At 35.9% G+C, this 20,038-nt stretch overlaps 1 protein-coding gene across 1 annotated transcript in view; it reads left to right on the top strand.

The window, feature by feature from the left end:
- FAP (fibroblast activation protein alpha) overlaps positions 1-20,038 on the top strand; it is a 71,096-nt gene that overhangs the window by 17,693 nt on the left and 33,365 nt on the right. Inside the window, 7 exon segments of the mRNA XM_058548619.1 lie at positions 1,149-1,201; positions 4,560-4,632; positions 5,301-5,421; positions 6,324-6,478; positions 8,484-8,587; positions 10,677-10,812; positions 14,387-14,431. Coding sequence (XP_058404602.1) covers positions 1,149-1,201; positions 4,560-4,632; positions 5,301-5,421; positions 6,324-6,478; positions 8,484-8,587; positions 10,677-10,812; positions 14,387-14,431 — 687 coding nt within the window.

Raw genomic sequence — 20,038 nt, 5'->3', positions numbered from 1 at the left:
GCAAAAGAACAAAAGAATTTCCTATCAAATTAAACTGCTAATAATTAATTTTAGATCAAAAACCTTTTGTTTTAACTGCCACTTTTCATATCCTACTCGATCTGCAAATTTCCCTTAATATACAGAATGAAAAGTCAATCTTCACTCTCAGGTGTTCAGTCAGCTGATTATTTTCCAATGGACCAAGTCCTGATCACCAGCAATCTTCAGAAAGACATGTTTCAACCTGCTAGAGCTTCTTTGCCAAAAGTTTGAAAGACTTTTTCAGAAACAAAATCTAGGGGCCTGCCGGGTGGCACAAGTGGTTGAGTGTGCGTGCTCCGGGGTTCACTGGCTCGGATCCTGGGCGCGCACAGACGCACCACTTGGCAAGCCATGCTGTGGCAGCATCCCATATAAAGTGGAGGAAGATGGGCATGGATGTTAGCCCAGGGCCAGTCTTCCTCAGGAAAAAGAGGAGGATTGGCAGATGTTAGCTTAGGGCCGATCCTCCTCACAAAAAAAAAAAAACGAAAAGAAACAAAATCCAAAATAATACTTGCATTATTCACTAACCATAGCAGAAATATACTCAATGAGGAAAAGAGCAGATTTTTTCGGGAGTCGTTGTAAGTTATATATCTCCTATTTATTTTTCTAATTTCCATTATTAAAAAAAAAACTATACTCAAAGAAAGGCAAGCATTTTGTAACAAAACTATACATTGAATGAAATTCTCTTTACCTAATTTTAAAGGGCATCATTATAATGAATTACCCAGATGCAGGGTAATCCTATGAGCCATGGGAATCATAGCGGTTTTATTTTAATCAAGGTAAAGCATAAAGGGAAAATTCTTAGGATAGACTGTGTAAAAGGAAAGCTTTTTATGTTAAGAAATGTCTTGGATATGCTTTTTATGGAGTGAGGGTTGAATCACTGCTGAGATTAGTTCTGGAACTTGGACAAACAACACAAAAGTTCACAGTTAAACTCTTTAAATGAAGACTTGTTTGGAATTGAAACATATCCTTCCTAATGCCTTGTGAAAATAGTCCTTTTATAATTCTGAACCTTCAGTTGAATGATGAATAATGTATGATTATACATTATTGATATAAGATTTTTAAGAGTCATAATTTGTCTTTGCCTCTCTTCTTTCTGACAGCTTTGGAGATATTCTTACACAGCAACATATCACATCTATGACCTTACAAATGGGTAAAACTTCATGTTTGTTTATTAATACTATTTAAATCTAATATATAAACTTTTTTCATTCTGATTCTTATTTGAGGTTAAGGCTACATTATCTTGTTATAGATCTTAGTTTCTTACTTCTTTACAATACATGTATACCCATAAAACTTAAGAAATTATAGGAAATACTTGTAGAGGATATTTGTTTTTTTATTTGATTAATATTTTGCATTTCTATACATAATATAGTTTTATTTTCCCTACTTTTGAACACCAAATTATAAATATACAATTTATGGAGGTAGACACGTAGTAAAAGAACAAAAATTTGCATAGGAATGATATACTATTTTTAGCAGAGTGGCTACTTCATTGGAAGAAAGGGAGGAAGATGCAGCATTAGCTGTATCTGAACACATACTCCATTAGTTGATTTTAAATTAATTTTTTTAAATCGCAAAATGTTAATATCTCTTCAAATTAGATGGTGGATAAATGGTCATCTATTGTATTATTTTCTTTATTTGTATGTTTAACTATTTGAAATATTTACAATTTAAAAGAAAAAAAATTAAATGAATAAGTAAGTAGATGAAAGATTGAGGGAGACAATTCCCGGCAAAGGGAATGTATGTAAAGCCCCAAAGGGAAAGGAGAGCATGGAGTGTTCAAGAAACTCAAAGTACGTCAATTGAGTTGAAATTGGAGGAGGGCACACTGACTAGTGGGAGGTGGTGTAAGGTTGAGAAGGAGTTGGGACCAGGAAGCATGGGCCAAATAATAATATGGAAACCGTTACAAAGAGTTTAGATCCAGTTCTGACGACAATAGAGAATCACTGAAGGGTTTTAAATGGGAAATGACGTGATCAGATTTGCACTTTTGAAAAATTACTCTGGCTAAGTATGGACAATGAATTGGTTTAGTTACTCATCTTAATGTGATATCCTATTTGCTGTTATATAAAAGGGAAAAATAATTATATGGCTTGAAGAGGTATTGAAAAATCTTATGGTCTATTTCCCCTTTTGTCTAGCAAGAGCACAACAATTCAAAAAAATTTATCTATCTACTTCTTTTAAATTTTCAGAAAAGAATAACTCTGATCTCTTTAAACAGTCAAATTATGAATTAGAAACTGCTTTGTAAAGTGGAATCTAAACCCATCTAATGAACTCGGAGTCTTTCTCTTCTCTGTAACCACATCATCAGCAAATTCAAGAAGTATTTATTGAGCACCTACTATGGAAAAGCATGTACGGGGAAGATACAAATGAGCTCGAGGCGCCAACCCCACTCTCAAGAAACCTTTAGAATAGTGAGGTGGAAACCTTACTCTTTCAGTACAATTTCTTTAGATTTTGATCATTTCCTTGTTTTTCTTTTCATCATTTTGAAATTCTCCATACCCTACCTATGTTGAGGTTCACCAAATTAAACAGCATTCCAAGAAGATGACAATACAAATCGTTTAATCATAGGTTGTATAAGCTTTCTGGTCTAGAATCATTTTAATTATTTAGCTTTTATGCAGTGAATTTAATCAAATCCCTGTTTTTTGTTTTTCCTGCATATCTATCTAACTTGCCAGATTTTTATTTATCAGGTAAATATAGCATAATTTAGGAAGTAAGGAAAGACAAATTTGTTACGATTCAAGGCAAGACTGAATACCACTAATTTCAAGTCTTCTATGTGCCTCTGGAGAGTCTATGAAAATCTACCACAAAGAAAAGGAAGATGGTTCTGGTTTCAAGCAAGGAAAGGAATACTGAGGAGATGACAGCCTTTGTAAAGCAGCCTCCTCCACTTTCTCTCATACTGTTAATTATTTAGAAAACATAGAAAATGGCAGCTGTGGTGATGTGCCAGTCATGAAGAGACTGTGCCCTGAGATTTTCAGTTTGGCGCTGTCTACGTGACTGCATAGAGGATTCCAAGTCCTGTGGAAACCTAAGGCAGTGTTACAATGTCAAAGGTAACATGAACGCTGGCTTGAAACAGAGTAGTAAACCAGATGAAGAATGTCTTCCTTCTGGGTCGTTCCTTTGCCTGTGCCCTCATATGTCTTTCAATATGTTCCAGACCTTCCGGGGGCCTGGTCCTCATCTACTGCCCTCTGGCAGTCAGGATTCCCACTGCAGCACTAATGGTCTCCTTCCTCCAGGGGCATCACTCTTTCTCCAATCAAAACCGATCTCTCCAGTGCCATGTTCCCTCATCGTTCGCTAGGCCTCATGTTGCATGACCAACTAAGTTAAATCAAAGCAATGTGTGTTACAAGTCTTCACAGGTGTCCCGACTTTAAAAGAATGGGAAAAATAGAAATGTCAGGCATATGTTAGGTCCAGGTTGGAGAGACGTTTTTAGAGGGGAAAGCCAGGGAGACTGTCTTCAGGCTCCTCACGTTATACCCTGCAGGCGGGTCTTGTTTTGCGTCTGCACAAAAGCGTTCTTTGTGAAACTATTAATACAATCTGCAAGAAGGTAATAGTCAAAACTTAAGCATGGCATTCTATGACTCTTTAGCACTTATAAAAATCTGAACACATTCTTGCTGAAGAACTACGAAAGCTCCACAGTGCAAGTCAGTGAATCGAGTATTTGTAGGCCGATCCTAAGCATCAAAGTGAGATTTTTGGCCAATAGGATATTTGAAATTTCCCCATGGGAGGAAGACTTTGTAAGCTTAAGGCATACTGCCCAGTAAATGATCTGCTTTTCAGTTTAGCTTGAGATCAGATGTTCCTTTCCTTTTCTGATTTCGAGTCAGATCCCTGGGGAGATTGTCAAATGGCATCTTATTTTCAAAAATTTAAAATGCATATGCATTCACAGCGATGGGGCTTGTGAATGAGACTGTGGAAGAGTACATATTAAACTTCAGCACAATTATAGAATTTCAGAGCTGGAAAGCACTTCAGCGACCATCTCAGCCTGGTGTGTACAAATTTTACAGTCCTCAGGGTTAAAAGACTTGATTTAATTAGGAGTGTGCCCAGAACCAGCAATGCGACTAAAAAGTCATATCATCTCTCGAACTTCACATTTATTTTCTATAAAATGAGGGGGTTCCACTAGATAATTTCTAGAGGTATTCCCACTTTCACAGTCTATAAATCTTTAATCCATTCACCTCACTATAAAGGTCAGAAAACAGACCTAGGGAAGTTAAGTGACTTTTAAGTAACCAGTGAAGAACGGTAACTACTATCCCGTGTCTCCAGTCTCATGATGCTGCATTCTTCCCATTAGGTTCGAAGAAGCAGAGAGGATGATCCTTCGTTTTTATTTTTTGTTTATCTTTTCTGTTTATACTGATTTTTTTTTGACATTTAATAGCAAGGATTATTTATTTGTTTGTCTTTCTTCCTTCTAGAGAGTTTGTAGGAAGAAATGAGCTTCCTCATCCAATTCAGTATTTATGCTGGTCGCCTGTTGGGAGTAAATTAGTAAGTGTTTAAATTATAGAAGTGTTTAATCATTTAAATAAAAGAGGAGCCACTTGATTTTGGCCTTTGTTAAATTTCCTTGCCTGAAAGAAAAAAAGATCATGACTATTTTAGTGGTTAAAAACGGGACGAGTTTTGATAAATTGAAACCCATCTGAGAATTCAGCAAAAACTCAAGCTCATGGATAGACTTCTTTAAATATCGCAGTCAAAAACTTTATCCTTATACTCAGCCAGGATGCGTTGTGCCAGAAAGCTCAGGAAAAATATGGTTTTCACAAGTTTCCCAGACTAGCTTCAGACAACATGAAATTTTGTCCAAGCTCTTATTTAAGGACTCTAAATAAAGATTAGATCTGGCTAGCTATTAATATTCAGAGATTTATGTGACTTTCTGTCAATGTACATAACTATTTATTTGGATAATAAAACAACTAATGTAATAGCAGATGTTATTCTTTATTTGATATAGACTTTAAAAATCATTAGTGATGTTAATGTGTTGGTTTTTTTGACCTATTAAAATGATATTTTAGTTGTGAGTCTTTTTTGCATCTGGATTACCACTTCTTTTAAAGATATTAGGTGAATAATTAACACAAATATACAGACTTCATTGTATTTCTTATGGAATTTCTCTTTATTAACTAACTTGCCACCACTTCTAGGCATATGTCTATCAAAACAATATCTATTTGAAACAAAGACCAGGAGACCCACCTTTTCAAATAACATATAATGGAAAAGAAAATAAAATATTTAATGGAATCCCAGACTGGGTTTATGAAGGTAAGCTGTATTCTTTTTCTACTGCTGCTGTTTTAGGCTTTTGATTGAAAATAGTTGCATACATTTAGTAAAATTTAGATGAGTGATATGTTATTTCGATGAATGGTGGCATTTCTGACAGCTGTTTCCAGGTTCTGAACAGGACATGGGAGTTTTGAAAGAACAAATTCTTATTATCGGAAGACTGGTAGAATTTATTTTCATAAGCATTATAAAGTAGTAGTAATAATTTATATTCCAAGAAATATATGGTCCTTGGATGCCATATTAGCACATTTTCTCAGGTTTTTTTTTTCCTAGAGAAATAAATCTTTTTTCCAAAACTAAACAACTTTCCATATTATTTTGTGAGAAAATCTTGTTAGTTTTTTGATACTTTCATGAATTTTCTCCTCTTTCAGGTTGTGTAGGATCCAGGACTTAACTAGACTTTTAAGGGTCTTCTAGTCCTTGCCTTTATTAAAAAATATACAACTGAATTGATTTTTTAAAAAGAATATTCCCGGGAGACAAAGTCAACTTTCAATGTTTGTATCACCCTGTAGTATAATTACAGTTTTCGTTGTTTGGCTATTTTAGGTGACTGTAAAAACCAGAAGCTGCCTCTAAAGGAAAAATTAATTATTGTTGAGATGTTTATAATTTATTTAAAAAATTACATTTCTGATTAATGTCAAATCCTAACAAGACTAATTGATGTTTGATATGGGGTATAAGGTTAAACTATTCCTCTAAACCCAGATTATTTATCTTTTAATAATCAAAGTATGACATATGTCACATCCACATTAAAGAAATTATTTCAGTCAATAAATAGCTATATACAATGTATTTTGAAGCATTTAGAATGATTTTAAGAGTAGGCTGTAATTGTAGTTAATATGCTAGTATTTATTTTTCAGAGGAAATGCTTGCTACAAAATATGCTCTTTGGTGGTCTCCTAATGGAAAATTTTTGGCGTATGCAGAATTTAATGATATGGAGATACCAGTTATTGCCTATTCCTATTATGGAGATGAACAATATCCCAGAACGATAAATATTCCATACCCAAAGGTATGTTGAATACTTTTAGTAGATGCTTTCATTTTCCTGGTATCAAAATGAGCAACCAATACCATGAATAGAGGTGGGATCAACAAGTTTGGAGAGCTTCTTATCCTTGTGCATTGTGAGGCAAACATTGTACTGTGCTCTATTATTTATGTGGACATCTGTTGCTTTGGACATCTGGTTGTGCTGGATGAAGTAGTCTTTGCAAAATCCATTGCAGAATCTTTGAAAAACATATGGTCTAGATCATGGAGGAAAAACAAGCTTAACTTAATTTTAATTTTTTCATATCTCATGCTCCAAATTCAGGGTAAAGTTCTGTTTTGCAATTCCCTCTTGAATTCTCATGTAAATGCAAACTAGATTGGGAAATACAAATGTTCCTGTCAAGTAGAAGTAGGCATGAGTTATGATCTTTCCTGGACACACAAGATAGCTTAGGTTTGTGAGTCTAGATTCTTCCTTGAGGAAATCAGACACGGTGTGATTGTAAAGTTTCTGGCATAAACATTCTAGAATTCTTAATGCACATACTTTTCATTCAGTCCTGTATCTGTAGAGAGGAGATTTGTATGTGCAGTAGGAGAATGGCCAGGTCACAGTGGAGGAGCATTGTACCCTAATTTAATTTAGACAAGAAATCTGAAAGAGGAAGATCAAAGCATAAATACTCCTCTTGCACAAGGAGTGGAAGTGATTTTGGAACGCAGTTTTTTGTCCTTTAGTTCCTATTGTTTTTACTTGCCAAGGGGAACACTGTCATAGATGGATCCAGAGGGTCCCTATATGTGACAAAGATGAGATGGATGTGCATACGCACAAGCGGATTCCAAAGTGAGTCAAAGTGGCTATAGTGAGAGAAAGAAATTCCAGATAGTCTAATACTTGTGTTAAAAGTCATTTGAGAGAAGGCAATGGATAGGACGTAAGTGTTTAGGTAGGAGACCTCACAAGGGCTCTGTAGAAAATCTGAAAGCTTGAGATGTTTGGAAGTGAGAAGTGTGATAGTTGGGACCCAAGATGTAAAGGAACTTGGATCTTTGGGAGAGTGTAAGGGAGCGGGAAGAGATGAAGAAACCCAGAGCTGAGGAGTAACTGACACTGACAGAGAAGTTGGTGCCCAAACTCGCATGTTTCTTTTAAGACTCAAGTAGCTGAAATGTCTGACATTGGACTGATAAGTGAGAAAAGAGTCCCAGCGAAACCTTGGAGTGAAACCGGGAGATCGGAGGAGATTCTTGAGAGAAATTCAAACAGCATGGAGTCATCTAAGACAATGTCCCTCAACTTTGTGGATTTAAATTTTTTAGCAATTATAAGATTCTCTTTTTCTGTGGTAAAATAACAGGAACTCTAAGAAGTTGTCTGGGCATAAACTATACCGTCATGTAAATTTAGGGCGAATAATAGCACAGAAAGCACAAAACGAGAAAAGTGTAAATCACTTGGACACTTTATTTGGAAGTGAAATTTCCCTAATCTTTTGGGAATGGTAGCAGTAGTAATGTAACCAGCTAGGAGACTGAGTCTTTGGTGATTGTCCTCGACCAAATTATAGGGGTAAAAGCAAAAAGTATCTTTCATTATTTATTCTTTATACTCTCCTCCCAAAATTAATCCCCCTCTGCACTTCCCCTAGCACATGGAGAAATGATTATTATAATTATCCTAATAATAATGTTGGGAAATATCTGTCTTCAAAGTCAGAAAACAGAATATTGATTACAGAACTGCATTTTCATATCTAAAATATTTTTCCCTATGAATCAAAGCTCCCTCATTAATTGTTTAAAGTATGTGTTTTCACTCTGGTTGACACAATATGTACAATTGCCCTGCAAGAAAAATTGAAATGAAATTCCTGGTCATGTTATAATTAGAATTTTTTCAATAGTAATATAGTTAACATTATTAGCTTATGAAAATATACCTAAATTCCTAATGTGTCTTTAAGATGTTGGTGATAATTAGAATTTTATGAGCTTATATATCTCCATTTTCTTGGCAGGCTGGAGCTAAGAATCCTGTTGTTCGGGTATTTATTATTGATGCCACTTACCCTGACTATGTAGGTCCCAGAGAAGTGCCAGTTCCAGCAATGATAGCCTCGAGGTATATTAATATCATACCCTTCCCACCTTTTCCACTGAATTTTAACACTGAAATTTCTTTTTTTTATAATTTTTTTTAATTTTATTTATTTATTTTTTTCCCCCAAAGCCCCAGTAGATAGTTGTATGTCATAGCTGCACATCCTTCTAGTTGCTGTACGTGGGACGCGGCCTCAGCATGGCCAGAGAAGCGGTGCGTCGGTGCGCGCCCGGGATCCGAACCCCGGCCGCCAGCAGCGGAGCGCGTGCACTTAACCGCTAAGCCACGGGGCCGGCCCTGAAATTCCTTAATCAGGGTTTACACTTCTTTTCTAGTGAGTTTATGATGTGTATACTATAAGAAAAAATAAATAAATAAAATTGGCAGGTAAAGCTAAATACAAACAAAATTAAAATCACAAATAATTTTCTTAAAGTGGTTTTAAAATAGCCACCCTTTTCATATATATAAAGATGACCACAGTGGTCAGTCTAAGTGATACTTTGCACAGATGCATGAATGTGAATTTGGGACCAATCGGTAGGGATCGTAAAATTCATATATGTCCTCAGCCTGGCTTCTTTTAAGTCTGGCCTACTTTTTCTCCAACTTGGGGTTTGTGGATTGATGCTTATCACATATGCATAGCAAGAGAAGATAAGTCAACACTCTCCAAATATTAGCATTTTTCACTAGGATACAGTTTATTCTCAATAATCTGGTTGTAGAACGACCTGTTTGGGGATTAACTATAGGCAGAGGCGGCCGTGAAGCATTCTTACTTCCCCAGAACAGTGCCCTATGTAGATCTTGTCTGATTCGTCCTGATGACACAACCTTTCAGCCCCACATCAGTCCTCCATGGTCATTCTGGTTGAAGGGAGATAAAAGGGAGAAGTTCCCAAGCCCTGCCTGATGGGACTTACCACTTCCCATCCCTAGCAGGCCAAGGCTTGGCTCCTCTCCTCCTGCCTCATGAAGGACAGTCAGCCAGGGCTGAATGATTGATCACTAACAAGAAAAAGAATCTCATCAGAGGCCTCTGCTGGGCCTTGCCAAGGTGAATTCACTCTTGAATAATCAAAAGTGGCTTTAATTTTTTGAATTATCTGTTATTCTCCACCCCAATCTAGTTGATGAAAACTTAACTAAATGCATGTTTTTTTGAAGTGGAATGATAGAAAGAGCGCCATATAAGGAGTCAAGAGGCTTGTTTGAACATCTGTAAGATACTAACAATATAATAGTAATTAACATTTTTTGAGCACTCACTATGCAGCAGGCATAATTCTTAAGCGCTTAAGCACTCTTAGCAAATCTTTACAACAACCTTTAAAATTGGTAATATTATTATTCTCATTTTATGCAGAAACAGAGGCATAGATATGTTAAGTAGCTAGCCTAAGTTAGTATAACTACTAGTATGAGATAAAGCCGGAATTTGAGCCTGAGACCCCTTCCAGCTCTGTGATTTCTTTTACGTTGATGTCCAAGAATCTGTGGTTCAATTACATTGATCTTCTCTATATACAAGTTCATCCTCAGAGCTGAGCAATCATTGCTGCCATTCATTGACACCTACTATGTGCCAAGCTCTATTTGAGTTACTTCATGTACTTCATCTCACATTATCGTACTAACCCGAATTTCAAACCCCGACTGTGGTCGCAGCTAAATCTCGGCTTCCAACGCAAACCTGCCTGGAAAGAAAGATGGCCTTTACCAACACTTGGCTCTCTCTCAACTAGTTAAAAATTGAAAAACTGAGTTTACCTATGCAAAATAACCAGTTTAATGCTTTTTCCCCTCTAGACTGACCAGTAGCTTTGGCCTTACGTCTTAAATTCTTTCCTAGGATGTAAAAATCCAAAATGGGGGGAAAAGTCAAATATAAAATAATTTCATTAACTGAATGAACTCTCTTATAGATATTCTCTAAAAGTCAGCAGGTATAAACTTTCTCTGCAGAGAAAGAAAATTTTCGCCTTCCTTATCTAAGGAATAACTATTTCATAATAATAAAATACATCTTTTAGAAAACAGAAATTAAGAAATTATTTGAATATGAACTTGGTTTATGGTTGTGACTCTCTGTTTTGATTATTTGCAGTGATTATTATTTCAGTTGGCTCACATGGGTTACTGATGATCGAATATGTTTGCAGTGGCTAAAAAGAATCCAGAATGTTTCAGTCTTGTCTATATGTGATTTCAGGGAAGACTGGCAGATATGGGATTGTCCAAAGGTAGGTTATATTAAAACCACAGAGGTGTATTTTTGAAGATGAAAGTACAAGAGTGGGGACTTGTTTATAGCTAATATTTTATATTATAAAGCCAGAATTACTGCATTCAACTCCTGATTTCTTTGCAAAAAAAAGAACACTCTTTATTCACAGGTCCATTACTTTTATTGAATAAGTAAGATATTTCCTGTTTTCGTGAATGACTTTGCCTTTGAAATCGAACAGAGAAAAAGACTAAATGAAATAATGAAACAATGGGAAAATCAGATATCCAGTTCTCAATTAGGATGGAAATCCATCTTTTTAAGATTACAAAACTGGCAGTCAGAAAAAGCAAAATAATAAAGATGAAAAGATAAGATGGGTCTATTAGGGAAATAGACGAGTCCTATACAAAAGAACCAGAGAAAAAAATGCAAAGGGCAGCGTGTTCTATTCAATGTCAAAACTGAAAAATAAAAATTCCAAAGGAAATAGATATTTATCAAAATGAAGCCAAATATTCCCATTTTAAAATCAAAAATGGATGACTGAGAACATGACTTGAAATATGAGATCAAATTATCCTGTTATCCTATTATCTTAGGAGAGTGTTCCATACCGTGCTAATTTTAGGGAGAAAAAACTTGAAAACTAGGCACAGATTTATTGTTGAGTTTTAATTGTTTTTATCGCTCAAATCCAAACATAATCTGTTGAATTAATGAGTCAGAAAACTACTTCACCAATCTAAAAGCTTTAAAATAAGCCTGTCCATAAGTACTCGTATTAGAGACTAAGAAATATGAAATGTTTTCTTTAAATAGGAAATTTGATGGGTACATTTCATGAGACTTCTAATTATGAAGAAATGTTTCATTAAACCAAATATAGAATAAACCTATTTTACAAAGTAAGAACAAAAGCACAGAGCAATCAAAGTAAATCACTAAATTCCATTTAGAAATTAAAACATTATGTTTTGCAAGGGAAAAGTCATATGAATCTGTTTGGAAATATATCAGGACTATAATAGTCAACATTACTCAGGCTAAAAATATTTTGTAAGTCACTACTGTGTCTGGAAGAAGCTTGACTAATTTTGAAGGAATATTCTAGAAGCTTGTTTTTAGCTTATTTATATTTTAATATACAAAGCAGAAATATTTTGGCTTTAACGAAGTATCATAGGCAAAAAAATACAGAATAATCTTGGTCATGCTAGTTAATTAGAAATCATTGGCCTAATTTTTGTTGAATCTATGTATTAGAAATTATTGCTTTAAGTTTATTAGTTTAAAACTGCAAGATTAGTCATTTAGATACAATTTTTAGCTCTTAAAACTAGGCACTTAGAAACTGTGATTGCTTTGGAATCTGAAATTCTAATTTATCAAAATCTGAGACAACTTTAATCTCAACTAACAGAACATGTAAGATGCTCATTCAATGAGATGTGGAATTCCTTGGAATACAAACTTTAGTTTCATGGCCCAAAACAGTGATTAAATTTAGAATACCAGATTTGAATAACCTTAGGATTTCAAAACAACCTTTGTTTCAAAATAATCTAATAAATACATAGAACATATTTTCAGATTTAAGAACAACAGAGTGTTGAATTTTCTAGCAACGGTACTCATGATTGGGGTGTGTGTGTGTGTGTGTGTGTGTGTGTGTGTGTGTGTTGAAATCAAATGACATTTAAAGTTAAGTGACCTGGCAACATTTTATTCATGTTGGGAGTCACACTCAAAATTAGCAATAGTTACTTGTAATATAGCTACATTAATGAGATTTATTAAGAAATTTGTAGTTTGGAGAAGAAATACTTTTCATATTATTCTTCCTTCTCTGAAAAGGAAATTAAAATTAATTTTATCTTTATGGCTAAAAATAACGAACCAAAAAAGTTTCACTATTTTTTCAAGTCTTGTCCTAACTTGTTCTTTCTGAAGCACTGGCCTATCCCTATGGAGAAATTCCAAATAGTGTTTTTAAAATTTATCATTTCTTTGCTTTTTATGACCGTACACTCTCTCATAGATCTCTTTCTCCTTCACTGACTGTTCTTTTCCTTTCCAGCTCTTCTTCTTCTGACTTCTCTAGAAATCTTATTATCCTCCAAGTTAATGTATTTGCAAGGTAGGCTAACTGCTATAACAACAACAGCAGCAACAAACCCTCCAATAATTCAGTGGGTTAATTCAGTAGAAAATTTTTGCACATTCATGTAACCAACCAATAGTGAGTCCAGGTAAGTGGGGATTGGTGAGGGGTAGGGGATGGAGTGCTCTCCTCCACACATCATTCCAGAGCCCAAGTTGATGGCATTTCTGCTTTCTTCATCCAGTGGCTTCCAAGGCTAGTCCAAGATTATTCAAATCTGAGCATCAACATCCAGCTGGGGGATGGAAACAAGAATGAAGGATCATGTACAAGAGGTTTTTATAGGTTAGGCCTAAAAGTAGCATGAGTCACTTCTGCTTACACACCATTTGTTAGAACTTATCACATGACCACATCCAGTTGGACATGGTGGGGCCTGGGAAATGTAGCCTAATATTCATAGCAAAAAGAGGAAATAGTTGCTGATTATCTTACGGTTTCTGTCACTACTCTCTACTTGCTCCCTTTAGGTGATTTCTGTCTATACCAGAGCTTTCAACTCGCCCCTCAAATTCATTCTGAGGATGCGAACTTTTAAACATCTTCTGTGCTCCACCCTTATTACGGCTACCTAGATTTGGGTCTTGATCATTCTTTTTTCCAAACATTACAATAGCCCTCCAATTGGTTCCTTTGCCTCCTTCTATCTTAAGCAATTCTAATCCATTCTCTGTATCATATTCACAGTTACATTTTCTAAATGGTGATTTTGAAATACTTCTAAGGATTTACTATAGGTGAAATTCAAACTTCCTAGGGTGGCATAAAAGCTTCTCTAAGACCTTGCTGATACGTCAGCATTCTCCCTCATCTTCTAACTCTTTCTCATAGGTACTCTCCACTCAGCCATGCTCAATCACCTGTGGTTTACTAAACTGGCCTGATCTCTATGCTGTTCATTCTGTCTAGAATATTCCTTCTCTAATTATTTGTCTAGAAAAGCCTATTCATCCTTTTAGGCTTACTAAATATCTGTTCAATAAGTGATTCACTGTGTTATGCTAAAATATACACCAAAGTAAGATTCAGTGCAAATTTTGACATTCCTAGCTACTTCATAAGATGAAGAAAAGAACTGAACCTAAACTCCACTGTGAAATGCCTTTTTACCTGTACAACTCCAAATGCTTGAGTTGTTCCAGGCCTCCATAGATGCTGGGATAATTCCAGTCACTGCCTTATGGAAAATTTAACCAGAATTGTTGAAGGTTTGCAATAAAATCCAGCCCTTAGATTACACATGTGTGTGCAATAGTGCTGTTGTATAAAATTTTGAATATAGTCATCTTAAACTCAAGTGTGAAGTTAGTTGACTAGAAATGGTAAACTTTGACCAGGCAGCTTAACTGGTTCAAATGCCTAGATTATATTTAGGAAAAACTGTCCTCCTAATAACATGCTTGATGTGATCTTTTTTTTCTTTTAGACCCAGGAACATATAGAAGAAAGCAGAACTGGATGGGCTGGTGGAGTATGATTTTGCTATCTTTTCCTTATATTTTAATGAAACTTGACAGATTCTCCGCTATCAAAGGGCTATTTGAAATGTGTCCAAACTGCCACTAATTTTCATAGAAAAAATATCAAGGTAAAAAACACGAAGGAAGATAATTTTTCAAAAGGGAACACAATCTCTAATCTGACTAAAATAATAATAATTATTAGCCACTTGAATCCAGGAAAAGTAAATACATTGGGTATCCTTGGTAATTGAGACATTCTACCTCATAATAAATTTTATATAAACTGAAATGAATAAGTGAATTATATATATATACATTCTAGTTTTTAAGTAAAGTGGTATCAAATGGGAAAATGTGTGTTTTGTTATGGTTTGCGATCATTTATATCTGAATTTTTTGAATAGGTTTATTCAATTATTTATGAAGATTTTTAGTGTAGAAGAAATCATATTTTAGGGAAATATCAATTGTATCTTATATCCTATATGAAAGAATACAAAAAAGGAAAGAAAATAAGTGAATGCTGTGTGGATGCTGCCACTTATCACAACCATATGATTGAATTCAACTAACATTTGGGTTAAAAAAAAAGGCTACTTCTCTGAGATTTGGACACATGCAAAGAAAAAGAAAACTCCTAGGATCTGGTTTAACACATTAACCCATAATATGAGAACAATAAAGAATTCAGAAGTCAATTCTAAGGTGAAAAGTCTTGTAAAAATTCAAAGTTAAGATGGGTACAGAGAAAGTAAATTGTAAAGTAAAAATCATCAGATATTAAAAACTCTGTTGTACACTTTTCTGGATGCAGCAATTTTAGTTTATATATATTTACTCCCTGTTTTCAGTGAAAGATACTTTGGTTTTATTTATCAACTAGAGAATAGTTATTACTTTATTAACTATGTACAGTAAATGTAAATTGTATTCTAAAATAACAAGGTAACAAGGATAGGAGTGTAATTCAGAAAAAAAGTGGGAATGTACTATTTGAATTTACTCTTTGCCACTGTATAGGAAAAATTAAGAGTATTCAGTGAAAGAATAGAATTCTCTGACTTTTTTAGATTCTGGATCAATCAGAAGCTCACCTTCCAGAAAAGTAATTTCTACATCAGCATTTGAAAACTTGAGAAAAGGAGAAAGTTAACTTGGAAAATCACTCCCATTTTAAAGATTTCCAGTAAAGAATGAGGAGAAGAAAGAATACTCGAAAACTTCCTTTAGTTGTATTCCCCATGATGATAATATAACTAGAGTTATATAAAGTATCATAAACTATGTACTTTTATAAATAGATAAACAATGATACCAACTGTCTTCTCAAAGACATGATCTTAGGAATCCATGTACATTTATTCTGAAAATGCTGCCAGCGTTTAAAACACTGAAACATTTTGGAATGCATCTTTTGAAATCTCCTATTTTTTTTTTTTTTTTTTGTGAGGAGATCAGCCCTGTGCTAACATTCGCCAATCCTCCTCTTTTTTTTTTTTTTTTTGCCGAGGAAGACGGCCCTGGGCTAACATCCGTGCCCATCCTCCTCCACTTTATACGGGACGCCGCCACAGCATGGCTTGCCAAAGCAGTGCGTCGGTGAGCGCCCGGGATCCGAACCAGCGAACCCCGGGCCGCCACAGCGGAGCGCGCGCACCCAACCGCTTGCGCCACCGGGCCAGCCCCTGAAATCTCCTATTTTTAAGCATCTTGAGGTCAACAATTGTGTCTTATCAATTTTTACAGTCTGTGTAGCACCAGCCTTGCAATTTCAGCAAACAATAGCTAGATGAATGGATGAATGATTAAATTCATTAATTGTCTTCTGAAGATGTAAAACATTGTTTTAAATATTCTCAGTGGAGGCACATATGTGTCCTTTGAGGGAAGATGAGGTCCCTACATTAAATGAAAAGTCATGCCAAAATAAATCTGGTGTATAAATGAATTATTTATCTGCAACATATGATTTTGCTGTAGATCATTGTAATATCTGTAGCTTTAGAATTCTATTGGGAAAAATTATTTTTCTTATGTATTATTCTCAAGCTCTTAAAATTTATCCAATAGTCAGTAAAGTCTCTAAATACCAGAAAAGGAATTGTCAAAAACTCTTTGCAATTATAGCTTTCAAAAGTAGGTTCATACTCTCCCAAGGCAACTGGCTTTGAAGAGGACATTCATTAGATTTTATAAGTTCTGATATGTCTTTGGAAAAGTCAGGTCACAACTTTATATAATCATAATTCATATGTCATAATATGCTGTATAGCTTCCTTTGACCTATAATCAAAGCTGTAACTTAATAAAATTACCCAGAAACAACCTAGAAACATGAATGTCTTTCAGATATTTGTTCAAGTAGTATTTATGAGGTTTTTAGGTAAAGTGTACAAGCTAGTCATCTTAGTATAAATTTAAAGAGTAATTTTAGAGCAGTTATTCCTTTAGAATTTATCAAAGAGATTTAAACTGAAAAAGACCTTGCAGGTCACCTATGAATTAGAAAAGTGCGATTAGATGACTCGCTAAGAGTAATTGCCCTGTTAGTTGTAGGCACAGAACTAGCAAATAGTTTCTTGAGAGCTTTACCCATCACGCTTTTCTCCAGCATGAGATATTCAGTGTCTTAACTTGGGGAAAATAGCCTAACTTCTTTGGTATTTGATCAGAAGAATAACAACAAATTCGCAGTAAATAAATTGCTTTTTGCCCTGTAGAGAACGGACAAAAAGAGAAATTTCATCAAAGGATCTAGTATTTAATCACTAAAATTTGGAGAACAAACACGAAAAGCATAATGCTTAGACGGCAAAGCTACATTTAAATTATTTTAAAATAATTAAGCAATACGCTACACCTCCTTTAGGTAGCTGGAAAAATCCCGTGGTTCAGAAAAATGCATTTTCTACTGGATGCCTGAAAGTCTGTGCTTTTGACTAAATGTGGACTCGGATTAGGCCTCAGCCTTAGATAAGTAGGTCCTCAGGTCATTTATCAATTGTGGCAAGAAATTATCTCGTGGTAAATAATCTTACCTTTCAAGTAAAATATTTTAAATGGCTTTGCACATAGATGAGTAATTTCTCAGAAAATCTAAACGTGATAAGGGGACCCGTGAAGAGGCCTTGTTAAAACTGAGGACGACCTAGTCACGTGTGCTTATCTGGGGCCCAGGGGTGGCTTGCAGCAAGAAGCGCTTAACTCAGAGTGCATTAGGGACCCAGCTCTGGCAAAGTGAATGCGGAAACATTTCACACTCTCTTTACCTCACCCGAGTTACCTGCGCATCCGAAGCAGCTGTCTTCGACGTGTGCAATAAAAGGATAGAAGATAACAGTCTTTGCTTAGCAGAAATATTCTTCCTGTTTGCCTGATTCTAATATCTTAAAACATAACACTCTGCCCTGTTATCTTTTTATTTTCCATGGAAATGAAATTTTAAGTTTTAATCTAGAACAAAACCTCTTTTCAAGTTTCTTAACTAACTGCAGATATGAGGAGAATATTTTTTCATTCTGGCACCTTAAAATATTTTGTGACCTCAGTTCCATGTTAGTGGTTAAGACGGCGAGAGCCAGTTTTTTGTCTTTCACCCTTAGAAGTGAGAGGGAGGCATTGTAAAGTGGTTACTAGTAAATATATCATCATTTGGCTGAGAGAGCGGAGTTTCATTCTAAAACGAAAGAATGATTTGCCAGAACTATGCTAATGAAATTCCATCTGCAAAATCGCAAATCAGAATTTCCTGTTCCTGGGCCTCTTGGTCCTCAATTTCATTTAGAGGCATTAGTCTCAATACACAAACTTCTACCAAGGCTAGTCTTATTATTAACCAAACTAATAAGGGAATCATATAAGGAGACAACAGTTTCTCGTTATTCCATTTTTCATTTTGTTAAAGACTTATCAGTTCTGTGCCAAAGTGATAAGACTTCGGACACGGTATTAATTTCCTGAGGCTGCTGTGACAAACAAACTTGGTGGCTTAAAACAAATGAAATTCATTGTCTCACTATTCTGGAGGCTAGAAGTCCAAAGTCAACATGTCAGCAGGGCCATACTCCCCCTGAAGGCTCCAGGGAGGAATCTTTCCTTGGCTCTTCCAGCTTCTAGTGGCTCCTGGAATCGTAGGACTTCCGTGGTTTACAGCTGCATCACTCCAATCCCGGCTTCCATCTTCACATGGCCTTCCTCTCTGTATCTCTCTGTGTCTCCTCGTGTCCTCTTCTCTTCTTATGAGGACACCAGTCATTGAATTTCGATTCTTACCTTGATTACATCTGCAAAGACCCTATTTCCAAATAGGGTCATTGGCTTAATCCATTTGGGCTGCTGTAACAAAGTACCGTAGGACCGAGTGGCTTATAAATGACAGAAATTTATTTCTCACAGTTCTGGAGGCTGGAAGTCTGAGATCAGGGTGCCAGCATGGTTGGATTCTGGTGAGAGCTCTCTTCCAGGTTGCAGACTGCCAACTTCTTTGTTCTATCCTCACATAGCAGAGAGCAGAGCAGAGGAAGTGAGCTCTCTGGTGATTCGTATAAGGGCACTAATCCCATTCATAGGGGCTCCACTCTTAAGACCTTATCTAATCCTAATTACCTCCTCAAGGCTCCACCTCCTAATACCATCCTATTGGGGGGTAGGGTTTCAACATATGAATTTTGGGGGAATATATTCAGTCCACAACAGTCACCTGTGAGGTTCTGTGAGAAAATGAATTTTGGGGAACATTATTTGGATTACTACAGACACCATATCAAATAAATTGCAGTTTAATATCACACAATCATAATCATCAATTTTATCAAAAAGCATCAAGTATCAGATGACACATGGGGCCCCAACTAAGGAGGCCTACAGAGACTTCCCCTGCCCTCTTCTTGCTCAAAAGTAGGTCTCAGACTTGATGCCAGCAGGCTAGGTATTTGTAGCTAAAAGATACTGGTATTGTTTTGGTTGTTGTCGCTTGGTCAGTTCTAAAGGAGCTGAAGTCTTGCTTCACAGTCATGTGAAAGCACTCTAGAGCTTTCTCTCACAAGCTAGAGAGAGCTGGTTTGGGATTGTTTATGGGAATATCTACTCTGCATGATGTAGCGTAGCTCTTCCCTCATGTAGGTCTTTCACCACTTTACTGTCATTTCACAACCCAATGACCAGGGTAAAAAAAGAAGCCAACAAATGTAAGATGAGTCTATTTTTTTTAATGACAGACACTGTTACCTAAATTTGGTGTGAGGACATTTGCAGGATTTTAGTTATCTGCACCATTCAGGATGTTTGAGGCATGGCTTGCTCTGCTCCAGATCACGCTAGAGCTGAGTGTCAGAGACTTCTTAGGTCGTTAAGTTGATTCCCAGCAGGGGGACAGTGGGGGACTGGGAAGAGGTCAGAGTAAGCAATGAGGTCTGCTATGGTCCCTGAGCTCAAGGAGGAAACCTGCCACTTGCTTGTCCTGGCTAACATTTTTTTCTGAGTCCAGAAGTCCCTCCCTATCATTAAAAATTGTGGCTAGCAGGCCACGATATTTTAATCTTTAAAATGTCTTCATTGAATCATTGGCATTAGGTGCTTGGCATCAGACAAATCAAAAATTAAAGGGCTAGGAGCCT

The sequence above is a fragment of the Diceros bicornis genome, chromosome 10 (genome assembly GCF_020826845.1).
Source record: "Diceros bicornis minor isolate mBicDic1 chromosome 10, mDicBic1.mat.cur, whole genome shotgun sequence".
In the NCBI taxonomy this organism is placed as follows: Eukaryota; Metazoa; Chordata; class Mammalia; order Perissodactyla; family Rhinocerotidae; genus Diceros; species Diceros bicornis.
The sequence above is the reverse complement of the archived record's forward strand: the minus strand, read 5'-3'. Positions and strand labels throughout refer to the sequence as shown.